The sequence below is a fragment of the Dysidea avara genome, chromosome 9 (assembly GCF_963678975.1).
Source record: "Dysidea avara chromosome 9, odDysAvar1.4, whole genome shotgun sequence".
Lineage (NCBI taxonomy): Eukaryota > Metazoa > Porifera > Demospongiae > Dictyoceratida > Dysideidae > Dysidea > Dysidea avara.
In genome coordinates this window covers 9,644,419-9,659,296 of record NC_089280.1, presented here as the reverse complement: position 1 = coordinate 9,659,296, position 14,878 = coordinate 9,644,419, and the positions used below count along the sequence as shown (strand labels likewise).

The window sequence follows — 14,878 nt, the reverse complement described above, 5'->3', positions numbered from 1 at the left end:
CTATGTTGTGTTTTTCTACATCAATGATGGTTCACCGGCTCTCAGTGTTGTGGCCCAGCAGAGACTGATAGCATTCTGGTTACTTTGTTTTGGACAGCGATTTTCTGAACAGCAGAATTGCCTTGCAAGCTTTGCTTGAGTGTCTTATAATGTTTTCAAAGATGCAACATTTGATGCACTGCCTGGAATTCTGTATCACCTCTTGTCTAACAGCCTTCTTAAAAATCTGTCCAAGACTACCAGTGGAATCATTCACGTAATTATGCAAGTATCCAGACCAGGGCCTGGTCATGCTGAAGCTCCAAAGAGGTGTTGTCAAATTTGTACCAACTGATTGTGAGGAAACGTTCCATGGGAATCTTCATAAGAGCATTCAATACATGTACAAACTATATATGTAGGTATACCTAATTGTAAATACTATCTGAGTAGCTACACGGATATATAAATTCCTTTTACTTCAAGCTAGTAACCCAATCTCAGCTGTAAAGAAAAAGAAAACATTTACAGTAACCTGCTGAGCAAAAACCTGATTTTTTCTTGACATGACTTCATTTGGTTGTCTATAAGAGGGGGAAACCAATGGGCTGTTGAAGTTTCAGCCCTATCTGGTGAATACTTTTGGAGTTATAACAATGGACAGCAAGAAGAACAAAAGAATCAATTTGTACAGTGGCAAACTAGCTGAAAAGGATAGGAGCAATCTCATAACACAGAATTGATGCAGAAAACCCTGTAAGCATATTGAAAAATAAAATACAGACGCTCATTTATTTGACTATAAGTCATGAGTGCAACAAGCCATGGCAATGGGAATTATCTCATGCATTATGTTCACCATGATCTGCATGAGGAATTCATTAGCATACACGGGTACAGCTTTAGCCTATACCCACTCATGATTTTACACAACAAAGTTAAGAAATGGTTATACAATTATATTTTCTGCTACATACAGAAGCATACATAACTCACGTTTGCTTCATAGTATACGTGCAAAATAATATTTTTACTCTCGAATATTTTATTCTCCATGAAGTGGTAAATCCGGTGATCTATTTGATAGTTCGATTCCAGTATTGTTTCATTGTTTACTGAAGTGGTTAAAACACGTGTAAAACTTTTGTAGCATGCATTTTTTTACTCAATGTATTTCAATGCAAATTCCTAAACAGAATTACAGTATGCAAACTAGTCAGGTTTTCACTCAGCGGGCTCTGTAAGTACGTGTTTTAACAATAATAATTTTGAGGGTTAGCTTTTCCCAGATGCCTTTTCACCTTCTGACTTATGATTTAGTGTTGTGATTGCCACCAACAAGTAATTTACATACAAGCTCATCTAGCTTGCACTCGCAGCTCTCTAATTGGTACTTAACAATAAGCTTACAGTTAGTGAGTGCTGCAAAAAAAATGTTCGAATTACCAGCTAGGGATATCTGTAGACTATTGCCTTGAATGACTCAGCTATTATAATAGATACATCTGTCTAACAAGTAGGTCTCATTGTCATTATCATTTCCACTCTCACCATACTTGGTATAGTCTGGATGCATGTACATTTATTCGCATAATTAGGTATGTAAAAAGGTCATTTTAGAGTACTATAAACTATCAAACTGTTAAAAATATATACACACACAAATCTAAAGTAACTGTAAATGGACATGCCATCAGTTAAAAGTTTCTGTTTCTGTACTCTTTGAAGAGCAGATTCTAAGTATATTCCTATATCTAGTACACACATGCATGACTTGCTGGCATGTTACATGAATGATACATATTAACCCTGCAGTCAGGTTACAGAGCTGTAACTGTTCCAAGGCCCCCTGATTTGTCTAAGCAACCCTGCTGAATTGTATATATTTTTGTGGCAAATCACTTGTTGAGCTTGAGAACACTAATAGTGCATTACATTAATTCCACAGTGCATCAAGGATGACTTCTGCAGTGGAAAGTATACAATTGGTGGGAAATAAATTGGGATTTCACCTCCTGTTAATTGGTTACCATTAACATGAAACATTGAATTCACGACTATCGGGCTAAAACAATCATCATTTTTAGTATTCGAGAACTCGTGAATACTAGCTACCTTGCAGTCATACATATTTGACATGTTTTATACTGACTTCAAAAAGCAGTTTACAGCTTTTTTAAGTATCAACAATGATACACACACTGTATTAAAGTACTGATGTTAGTGTTTCTGACAAGAAATTTCACCAATCAAACTCTATAACCTTCATTGCAATGGCAAATGCATCATGTGAGCTGTGTCATGTGATTTTAACGAGTAACAAAATCCTTAACAAGTACTTGAGTAATTGAACTACATCTGTATTTGTTTCAGCCCTAATCACAATGATATATTGGCAGGGTTTAATTTGCCTAAGCAATTTCCACATAAATTAAACCACGAAACACATTGATCATGAGAGTCAAGTATGTCACCATTCAGCAGAGCAATATTGCTATGATCTTATCTTACACTGACTTTCATGCCAAACCAAACTTGATATCACAATAATTGTATGGATAATGGTTAATAAACTAAATATTACTCAAAGTTATACATAAACTATTATAAAAAGTACCTCAGTGCATTACCCCTGGTTCTGATTTTGTATTTTCTAGCAAAATAAAGAAATAAAATCCCTGCAATAATTGTGACAAGTGCAATGATGGTATAAGCAGGAAGACAAGAGCCTGTGTCCACACAGGCACAGTACCACTCTTTGTCATGTTCCTTGCTTGCTATCTGCCTTAGGTACTGCCAGTAAACAGATTTTCCCTTAGACTGTGACCAAAATAACACTGATCCCAGCATATAAGCTACTCCTTCAGTGAAAAACAGAAATCCTAGAAGAAGACTCTTCATATATGCTGGTGACTGAGCATATATGAATTCCAACACTAAAGAAAAATATAATTATGTAGCTAATAGCTGATTGCTATATATAGTTCATTGTGCATGGCATGATACATGTGAGTTAATATGCAAGTATGCAAAAAGCTAATAAAAGTGTTCAAATTTTGAAGTGCTGAATTTTAGAACTGCAGTTTTGTAGGCCGAAAACAATTTATTTTTCTTATCATATCTTTTGGAACAAAATGATTTGAAACAAATTTACTGAGTCTAACACAGAACAAATAGAAAAAACACACATACAATTAAAAATACTATCAATTGACCTACTAATGCTTGTCTTATCTACCAGTGTGCCAGAAACTAAAAATTGTGATTCTAAAAATGTGTACACAAAAGGAAGGTAAGGAAAAACAAGTCATGCCACCAACAGGGATCGAGCTGGCCATCTCATGCATACAAGTTGCACACTCTAGCACTTGGACTATGTGTCCTGTAGTTCAGAAGGGTTTTAAAAGTTGTTTACAACTAAAGGCATGCATATTTTGGATGGTAAGGTGTTTACATGTGGGTATGCAGAGTTTGCTTTGATGTTTGGAAGCATCTTATTTATGATGAAACCTGATATCAGGTGTCTTATTGGTAAGACAACTGTACTATTGTTAACAAGTAATAGTCAGATACTCGTAATAGGCGTCTTCAAGGACTTGTGCCAAGGTAATTATTGACATCACTAATGGTTTTTAAATCCTCGAAGACACCTATTACGAGTGTCTAAATGTTTTAGATAATGGCATAGAAGTGAGGGTACAGAAAGTTCCTATTGTAAACACTGAGGGCATTTCAGTGAACAAAAAAGATTTGAGGTCATGGCAAGCTATGGAGTGTGATAGAGGTTTGTGAAGCTGATAAAATGTTACATTTGAGGCTTTAGAGATGCATGAGAATGGCAGTCAGTGTGAATATCCAGTGCCAGGATAGCTGTCTAGGTCTACAGGGAGCAATGTAATATGGCGAAGGCCACAAACTGAATTACTGAGACCTACCATGATGGTTTAATCCCTTACTACATAGCTCTGTAGACCAAGACAGCCATAGTGGCACTGGCTACCAAAGTTGCTGCCACTATAAAGCCTCAAATACAAATTTTATGAATTTCCAGGGCCTGAGTGGCATTGGCCTGACCACTACTTGAGTTTGCAAAACAATCAAGATTATTCTAATAAAGCAGTCATTGCAATATACTTGTCATCACAATACTCTAATAGAGCATTGAATATAGCCACTGTTCTAATTACACTATGCTTAGTTGAAGTCAATACATCTATGTTAATTGTCTTCAAATTACTTTTCCAAACTTTCAGTGAGTCATCTGCATGGCATTGCATTGAGCTAATTGATCATGCATTAGCAATCACAATCAAAATTGCTTCTGAACTTTCAGAATATTTTGTGTCATCACATCAAATCAATAAAAAGTAGTGTGCATGACTATGACCTCCATTGCAATCCATGGATGGCCTGACCACTCAAATCTCTGGGCTCTGGCCCTGTCAACTTCATTAACCATTACTCACTGTGTAACTCACGCTCCATGGCATACCATGACCTTGAATATTTTACTCACCAAAACTCCCATAGGAACTCTCTATACTAACTCACCGTTTGTACGCCATTGTTTAAAGCATGTAGACACTTGATCTTCAAGGATTTGAAAAACCATCAGTGATGTCACTGATAGTCGTATACACCTATGTGAGTATTACTTAGCCATGTGGTCTACACAAGGAATTTTAAGTCTTGCTCTATACTCCTTGAAATCAACATGCTGCATATGAAGAACGACATCTGTTAGAGCCTCATTTAAAGCAAGTTTATTCTGAGCACTTTGTTTGATGCAAATCCACACTGACACATGCAGTAGGTGGTTTGTGAGATAATAATCAGACATCACAGGGATCTGCACAGTCAGATAGCATAGTTACTTCATAGTGCTTGTTTATTTTGACTGCTGTATCTATTCATGTACTAACATTCGGTGTATCCTTAGTCTGCTATATGTAGGTTACCAACCTGTCTCTGTATTGTTAGTGTTGTAGTCAATAAATGTTCTTTTTGAATTTCCTCATAACTTAATTTGGAGTAAAGCAGTACTGTTCTGTTGCTGTATATAGGGAAGCCCCTGTAAATAATTGCAGACTGGAATTTTAAGCTGCAAGTTCAAGACTTCACACTTATTATAATAAGCTCAATCACAAAAAATCATACAATGAAATCTTACAAACACAGAGTGCTTTCTTTGCTTGGAAAAGCTTTGACAACATGTATAGTTGTAAAATTTATTAGCAACATATGAATGCTGTACATAAGTGTATAAGACACTGTACACTAACTAATTAACTTACTTGTGATGTACACAAGACATTCAGCTAATGCTTGAATTAAAAATTGAGGAGCCAGCACCCAAACTGGAATATCAACTGAGAACACAATGATATCAAGGAATGAATTAATCTGTAGTGCAGTGTTTGATCTTGATATACGAACAACTTCTACAGCCAAAGCACAGGCAATACCAGTGAAACTAGTTACCAATCCACTTCCTATCCTGTTAAACATGTTTGGTATCCATAGAAACCAGAAAGGATAAACAGCACGATCCAATATTGGTATCAACAATAAAACTGTTGCAATGTTAATAAGGAGGACCCAGTACAAGGCATAAGGACCATGTAGTTCATGAATAGTAATTGTACTGTTATTATTCAAATGATTTGCACACTTGCTAATATTTTTGCAGTTACTGTCATTTAATTGATGATCATGAGAAAATGATGAAGGTTGTTGGAAATAGACTGATTGGTCTATGTACAGATTTCCCAACTACATATAAACAAATAAACTGTGTAGTTGTTACATTAGGATACACGAGTGTATCATTTCCCAACTACATATATAAACAAATGAATAATATATATTAATAATAATTGTGAAACACAGCACAGTTGGATACATGAGTGTATCTATATAAGGAATATGATAGTTTAGGCTTTCTTGCCCTACAATATCATCCAAAAAGCAACCTCACGTTTTCATTGGTTATGGCTAAGCCCACAACTATGTCTCCAGAGTGACCCTACTACACCCTTCCAACAAATTTCTAAAAATTTATATAGTGAAACCTTGTTAATAGGGCCACCTATGGGACCCATGTTAAGTGGCCCCATTAGTGAGATGGCCCCATTACTGATAACCTCGGCCATAAAACAAAGTGGCCTTATTATCGAGGTTTTTAACAAACCAGCATCTACCTAGTTGCTGTAACAGCAATTTACAATTGATCTTAAACACTCTATGTAGAGTTTATCACAGAGAAAGGTAGGAACATAAAATGTACCAATTATTCCAGCATTACTTGAGACATGATGGTTGGAAAAGCATGAAGTATACTGCCAGAATAATGGGTACAGTTTTCAGTAGTTATTATAAGGGCAGCAACTTTTGCAGTGATACCTTGACTGCCTGGTCAACTGGCCTCTTTACGGAGGGAACATTGTATTAGTTTTACCAGTTTGGTCCTGTAGTATGTAGCCACTGGCCTTAATAATGAGGTGGCCCTATTAATATAATGAAAATACATTAAGACTTGCTGGACCTGGTCGCTATAATAAGGTGACCTCATTACTGAGGTGGCCACTAAGTGAGGTTTCACTGCATGCTATTCTCTTGTTTCATTACTTTTTTTTTTGCTCCCTAATCCAACCTCAAACTCCTAACTTTTCCTCCTACTTGTTCGTATACTTTTTGTAACATAATTATGACTAATCAACCTGTGCATACCATATCAATTACTGTAAAGTTAAGTGGTAAAGGGTGAACAATATGCTTTGTTTTCAGCTATATGTCATGCCCATCACACAGCATTACAAATGAAGGACAGTACAAGAAACATCTCTGTAATCAATTCAGACACTATGGAAAATACAGGCATGATAGGGAAGCCATAGCTATTGCACTATCACGAATCAACACCTTGCATAGCAGTGAGCAAAGAAAACTGGAACACAAAGGAGAACAAAGTGAAGCCCATGAAACATGCTTTGTACATGGCAAAAAGGCACATCTCAGGATGGAGCAATGTCGAACAGTGAAGAAATCAAACCTTTTCCATTGTTGAGTTGCGCTAGGCTGGAGGCATCAGTTAGTCAGTCAACATGAATTCTGTTAAATATAATTTTTTTTTAAAATTTGATAGAAATTTGTTGGAAGGGTTTATGTATATATATATACAGCTGCTCTGAAGACATTTATGGGCTTAACAAATACTACCCAGCTATTACACAAAGGAAAAGTGAGGCCATTATTTTGGGTGATGTTGTTGGGCAAGAATTAAAGCCTAAGCCACCATGATCCTTAATATACTGTACAGTACTACCATACTGTATGATACACATGGCAGGGGCGGATCCAGGGGGGGGGGGGGGGGGGGCTTTGGGGGCTGAAGCCCCCCCTTCATATTTAGGCTTTACTTGATCAATATACTGAGTATTATAATGAAATTTTGTCTCAGCATAATTATATGATCACTAATAATACAAATACTCATAAAACCACCTTATAAACATCTTTCCAAGGTATTATCAGTGGATTTATGCTAAAGTTTATACAACAAGGACCCGGATCAGCATTGGAGGTGTACAAGATCGAGATACTCTAATAGAGCAGTCAGCTAACTACTCTAATAGAACATTCACTAGAAACATGTAGTTAGTTCTGTTATGGAATTTTTCCAAATCTGCCTGCACCTATACATACAATGAAGTGCATTGGTCTATTTAAAGGGCTTCATTCATCTACTTCTGTAGTTAATATGTATGGCAATACTTAATTTGCTCTCAGATTCAATCTTGTATTGTTCAAATTTCAAAATTTTCCACTTTCAACATTCTTATTCTAACATGCACCTATTCAGTGTTGTGCAATTGTGAGAGGGGTACATCATGTACTTGGTTGTCTGTACCTACCCAAACTTTTCCATTAGCAAAATGCTTCAGAGAGCCACACCTATAATCTAAAGGCAGTATATAAAATATCTACAGGTATGAATTTTATGTGGAAATGTCTCCAAATTGCAGTATTTTAGCATCTATTTTTCAAAATTTTCCTGGGGGGGCATGCCCCCAGACCCCCCTAGTTCCAGCATGCTTCGCATGCTGGGAAGTGTGCTTCACACACCTATACCCCAGAGATTAGTACCTTGAGTTAGCCCCCCCCTTTTATAAATCCTAGATCCGCCCCTGCATGGTGCACATAAAATTTTTCACTGCTCTTTCACTGTCAAAAATTCCACTAAAAGCAGCTTTTTAAATGTACTTATATACACCAGAAATTTTTTTGGAATAACTTACCAATGAAAGAACACAGAGATATCCAAATAGCAATGCTATAAATACTAATATTCTCAGAAAAGTCTTTACATCTTCAACTTGTTCATCTCTGAATATTCCATAATGAGTCTGCTTTGCAAGATCAATTTTAGATGGCTCAGGTCGATCATCGAATGAAAACGCACTTCTTTCTGCTGGTTTCTTTGCAGTCACTGCATATCTTAACACACGATATATCAGCAAGAGAGGATTACCAACTTTCTCTCTCTTAATAAACCAATTGTAGCCAACAATGTTAATTGTTGTACCGAGTATAGCAACAGCAAATGAAACTGAGTATGGGAGAAAACTGGTTTTCCCTTTCAATTCCACTATATAGCCACCAAAGCTAAAAGCAAAAAGCACTCCCAGATTCCAGCACCAGTAATGCCAATGAAAAAAAGAGCTCAGCTCCTCACTTGAAGCTGTTCTCATCTGATCAACACCAAATGGGATAATGTTAACCCAAATTCCAGCTAGACTAATAGCTGCTATAAGAAGCCCAAAAATTGCAATGGAAATAGCAGCAATTTTACTGTAAGGAGCAATCACAGAATGCAGTACAAACATCAGTTGAGCTATAGACAAAAATATCCAACTGTAGTACATGACTTTGGCCCTTCCAAAGTAACGATCAGCTATAAACCCCATTGGTAGACATAGCAGTAAAGGAAAACTTGCGAAAGAAATAAATGTAAGTGCATGGTGACTTCCACAATACTTCACCACAAAACCTTGAAAAAAAAGGTCATTTACAGCCCTAAGGTTAGCAAGAAGCACCAATTGAAACAAAACAAGGTATATTCTTCTCCCTTGTGGTAAAGGTCTATAGAAAAGGGACCGTTTGCACAATGACTTTGGATTATGATCATCTTGATAAAGTTGCACTCTGTATAATGCATCACTTCTTTCAATCGCTGTTGACTGTATTGAACTATAAAACAAATAACAGCAAATGCATTCACATCAACATACACCTATAGGGTAAAAACCATGGATACATGTATGGCTAGGGGGATGTACCACCTATAATTATGATCTGGCAATCAATGTGCAATCAAATTTTAATTAACCCATCTTTCACTATGTTTTTGTAATGTACATTAGAAGATAACAGCTATTAAGCAATGGCTACAGTTTTAGCATCAAGGCATTATATGGTATTCTATAAACTATATATTATATGAAATAAAGCACATTTTTAAGAATAGAAAATATACTTGTTAGCGCCACTATGTTCCTATAATTAATCAAAAAAGTGTTCAGACAAGTTAAATTGTTTGGATAACTGAAGCCCAATTAATTGACCCATTAATTTATAAAATAAAACTTCTTAAGTTACTCTAATAGAACATTCATTTACTCCAATAGAGTGCACAACAATGAACAGTCATTTTGGCATTCAGATAATTGAGATGTTCAGATAGCTGAGGTTTGGACGCTACTATTCTAACAGAATAAGCATGTTGGTGGGTGATGATGACCTATGAGCGATGATGACTAACTGGACAACACTCATGACAGTAGAAAGGTTGGATTTTGTGTGCCATGTGGACCTATTCACCTGGTGCCTCTACAGAAATATAGTTAAAAGATACATAAAGTTCCACAAAGGACAGAAACAGCAATGGATTTTGTCACCATGCAAAGTCAAGTTTCGCCCCTGAAATTGTTGTGGGTGCTCTGATTTCTAACATGACCATTACCAGAGCTTTATGTACAGTATCTATATGACAAAAGTGAACAGTAAACCTAAAGCTTCTTTACATTTATAACTGCTACAGCTATTGATCTATGATATGATCTAATTAAGCTTACGATGTAGACCAGACATAACTTTGCTTCAACTTTAAGAGTTTGCAATGTTAAATAAGTTCTATTGCAAAAGCTGTTTTGTGTATTAACCAACAATTTAGTTATTTCCTGTCCGCAAAACTGAGCACAGTTTTGTATGTATATACAGAACACTCAACAAACTATTGTACTGTATATGGTCTGTATAGATATGTATACAGAAGAAATCAATTTGGAGTGATTCTTAGTTAGTCACTTACATATAGTTGTGAATTTGAAAATATTATAGTCCAAGCATAACTTTTACAATGCAAAAATAATTAGTTGTTATATTGGGTACAATAATTATGCATATAATTGAAAATGTACATTCTATAAGTACTTTTAAATACCATAAACTAGTTTCTTGATCAAGGAAAGTTCTAATAACAAAAATCTTGATAGCATCGTACATATTTGTCATACTAGAGGAAATAAATGTTTTGTTTCATTGTGGAAATGTGAGGTATGAGCATATCATATAGTGACATTCAAAGCTGCCAGTTTACTTCACAGTTTTCTTGTTATATCTATCTTTTGTTTGTTTGTGGCTACACACCTGCACCCAGCAACAGGTTATGGTACAAACTTCAACTTTAAGCTACGTTGCATTCATAAGTTATAGCCATTTATCAAGCAGGCATAACTCTTATTTACTATGTTATTACTGTATAAACTGATCCTGTTGACTTTGTACCTATAAAAATAAAATGCATTGCAATAAAACAAAACCAAAATAAATTGCTATTGTTGATATGAAAACTAAATAAAATAAACAACAACAACAATAGTAAACCATTTACATTAACACGTGCTACAACTGAAACAGACTGTTGCATGTGTGGATAAAGTGGCACATGCGTCTAAAATCAGAAATTTGGGATGTGGCAATTTTTGGAGGACATCGTATCTGCAAACAGGAAACATTAATGCACATGCATGGAATCAGACAGTCAACATAGTTATACAGATAATAACTATGCAGCACCTTTAGTAAGAGGTTGGGTCTGGCATTACCCCACATGTTTTTAGAACAAAAGGTAAAATTCAATTATAGACACAACTCACAAGCTAGCTACACGTATATGTTTATAACATATATTCAATTTTTAAGTTTTAATGTTCCACAGATACTGCAACCAGCAATATGAAGTTGAAGTAGCCATTCAGTAAGGTTTTACTCTAGCACTGGTATAGCAGACATGCATACGAAGTTTTGATCATTTCTATTTTCCATTTCCATTGTCCATTTTTTTGGTTTCAATTTCCACTATTTCCAAAAGTCCATTTTAGAACACGATTTTGGTGTTATTTCGGGTTTATACAGATTCAGTCACCATATTTCCTATGTTAAACGCCGCAGCTTTTGCATTTGAATAGTGGCTGCACTGCGCTCTTAAAGATAGAGCACATGAACGATTCCCTTGCAGGAATAAATGCCGCGACTATTATTTGAATCAGTAGACTTCAGGAGTTATCTGCTTATCCTTGGGTGAAGTAAGAAAAAGAACAATAGTCATCCTACACCGTGTGGCTGGAGGCTAATCGTTCATGTGTTCCCTTTTAGTGCATGTCGTGGTGAAATGTATTAAAGCTAAGCATATACTTATCTTTTAACACCACTTTTTACTGAGATATACTGAGTATTTAAGAGTTGCTTTATGCTATAAACACTACCCCCGATTAGTGGCTACCCTCGTCACATTGATCTTTGACGCTAGGCTAATACTGCATAGTAGCTGTGGTATTTAACCAAGTAAAAATTCATACAAGTCCTTTTCCCTGCAGCTATATCTATATGCTACTTTTGAGGTCTATAAACACTTTTCCCAGACATATTTAATTGGATCTGGCGCCATTCTTTCCTTGGATGCAGTACGTGATAGTTAACCTGTAATGAATTTGTGACTACAAAAAGTAAACAAATAAAAATTTAGGGATTACAGAAATATTTAATCAATGAAACATGCAAGGGTGGTCATCTACACCTGCAACTACTACTAATGGATATTAATCACTATTTCAGTCATATCACAGGCTGTATTACAACTGATTCAGAAGTGGGAATTAAATGTCCACTAGTATAGCTGCAGGTGTAGATGACCTCCCTTGTTTCATTGCTTTTTATTTCTATGATCCATAGTAAATTCTTAATTTTTCCTTATACTTGTCTGTATCTGAAATTCAGGGTTCCAGTACCTGGAAGCAGTGATACAGTGGTTAGGATGTAGTACGAAAAGTGACTAAATCTCTACATTGTTAAAAGCAATCTTAAATTAAGGTCACCAGATGAAAAAGCATCAAGCGTCATGAATTAAATTACTACTACCTGTGATAGATACCTCAGATATCAAACTAGATTGGAAAGAGCAGCGAATGGCAATCTAAATTAATGAGGGTATAGCAGAGGAAATTTAAGTAATAAAGTAATAAATCACTCAAACTGAATGGCGGATATTGGAACACTCTAATGGAATTCCCACCTTTAACCCTCACATTAGAGTTATGCTGAGCATAGCCCCAACCCATATGACACCTCTAACCATGATAGATATATACCTATGCTCTAACAATCACGTTACATGCCCTTCAACTATGCACAAATCACAAGTATTTTCAGCCCTCAAAAATGATTAAAATTGCATAATCCAAATGTTTTGTTAAACAGTGCACTTAATTAGTTTCTGTAGCTATTCATACTTTATTTTTATCATCAATGATGCTTCTCTCCTTCTCTCTAAAGCTCAGTGACACAAAAAATTAGTGTTCATCGTAAATAATTATCCTTCAGAACCCAGTAATATTATGTGTTAGGCCAGGCACACTTGTTTCTCATCCACAAAAAATCAGATTTGGGAGGTCACTTTTCATTATTAAAGGTACACCAATTCAAGCTGTGTTACTTAAAGGTTAGCTAAACTCCTTTAAGTACTAGTACTTTCGTTTTACTACCGTTTCTGAGGTGCAAATGACATTTGCTGTGCTGAAATGATAGCCAGCCTTCTTAGCATTAAAATAAACATGCACGTGATGAAAGAGATGCGGGCGGACAATTAATCAAGTTTGCCTGGCCTTATAAACCTCACAAATCATTAAGTCGATTTCAAACCACGGTTCAGATTGCGCATCGACCAAATGATTCAGGAGGGCATACAAAACTAGCTATCCCATGACTCACGTCATTGAAAACGTTCTGAAAACTAGCTAGCACTGGTGACAAATCAAATCGCGAAACTTTAGACGGAGAATCAGTCCAGTCGAATAGTTATTCCTGGTCCTTGTTGCAGACTTGCAGAGAAGGAATCGTAGGCGAGACCGGGTTTAGTTGTATTAAATAGTTAGAATCATTAGCCATTTATATCACGTGTCCTTCTTTTCGTTGATCAGGGCTGGTGTGCATGACACAGGAAGTGAATTACCATTATTTATTTTTTTTAATTTTGTTTTGTTTTGTCGTAAAATAATTTTCTTATGCCAAAACTTGTATGAAAGTTTCAGCAGTCAATCACCTAAATCATACAAAAATATTTTTACACTAAAATTTTTGCACCAAAATAAAGCGAATTATGGTACCATAACCTTACATTTTGCAGCATTGAACCTAAGCAACCAAAATACTAGACCATTGCATCAACCTATCAATACCATGTTGCAGTTTAGCTGTGGTTTTTTTTGTGTTTTTTTACTGTCGCTGGCGTTATCCAGCTGTCCAGCATTTGACAGCCAGTGCTGGGGGTGGTGGCAAGGGCATTCCATCTAGCCCGGGAAAAAAAAGAAGTTTAGCTAAGACTAGCTATCGATTATCAAAACTTTTGATGACACTGAGCTACTCTTGGTGTCACCTGCAAAGCAAACATCTTGGTGTTGCTCTCAATAATGTCAGGCATATATATATATATCTAATCCAAAACAGCCAAGCTGTAAAAAAAGTGTGCGGCCCTCAAAAAGGCTATGGTGAAAAAAAGATGTGAAATCCAAGGTGACCAAGCGGCACAAAAATTCACCTGAATTGTCGTTATTAAAATTTTACCATTAACCTACCATCACAGCCATTTCTTGGCCGCCACCTTGGATTTCACATCTTTTTTTCACCATAGCCTTTTTGAGGGCCGCACACTTTTTTTACAGCTTGGCTGTTTTGGATTAAATTTCATTTCTTTTTGTATTTGTATACTCCAAAGCCGGCCTATGGCCAGCGTTCGGACTTTTTTAACCTATCTTTTTTTCTTTACCACAGGAAGAAGAAAAGATGAAGTAGATGTACTTTAAATATTTTATCAGTAAATGTACAAATTATATATATAATACATAATTATATTTATTACAGAAAATCTCTATGGTGGTTTCTTTTTAACTGAACACTCTACAAGGTGACTTCTTCTAGATGCTCTCTTTACAGGGTGAATTGTTTGTAGCTGAACGATCTACAAGGTAACTTCTTCTAGCTGATCTCTCTACAGGGTGATTTGTTTGTAGCTGAATTCTGTACAGGTGATTTGTTTGCAGCTGAGCTCTTTACAGAATGGTTTCTTTGTAGCTGAACTTTCTGCAGGGTAACTTCTTCTAACTGATCTTTCTACAGGGCAATTTGTTTGTGGCTGAATTTTCTACAGGGTGATTTCTTTGCAGCTGAACTCTCTACAAGGTGGTTTCTTTGTAGCTGAACTCTCTACAAGGTAATTTTTCTTCTATATAGCTGATCTCTACAAGGAGATTTGTTTGTAGCTGAACTATCTACAAGGTAACTTCTT

At 36.0% G+C, this 14,878-nt stretch overlaps 1 protein-coding gene across 1 annotated transcript; it reads right to left on the bottom strand.

Annotated features, from left to right (window-relative positions):
- Nucleotides 1-2,576: 2,576 nt before the first annotated feature.
- On the bottom strand, nt 2,577-13,457 carry LOC136267223 (solute carrier family 15 member 4-like). The gene is made up of 4 exons (XM_066062309.1): nt 13,306-13,457; nt 8,277-9,228; nt 5,274-5,751; nt 2,577-2,915 (listed from the first exon to the last, which is right to left on the bottom strand). The coding sequence occupies exons 1-4, from the start codon at nt 13,308-13,310 to the stop codon at nt 2,584-2,586; spliced, it is 1,767 nt and encodes a 588-aa protein (XP_065918381.1). The 5' UTR covers nt 13,311-13,457; the 3' UTR covers nt 2,577-2,583.
- Between the last annotated feature and the right edge of the window lie 1,421 nt (nt 13,458-14,878).

Excerpts from the sequence above, each read along its gene's own strand:
- LOC136267223 (XM_066062309.1), bottom strand. Across the intron at positions 5,752-8,276 it reads ATCTCTGTGTTCTTTCATTG|TTGGGAAATCTGTACATAGA; the intron begins GTAAGTTATTCC and ends GTTTATATGTAG. Across the intron at positions 2,916-5,273 it reads ATGTCTTGTGTACATCACAA|TGTTGGAATTCATATATGCT; the intron begins GTAAGTTAATTA and ends ATTTTTCTTTAG.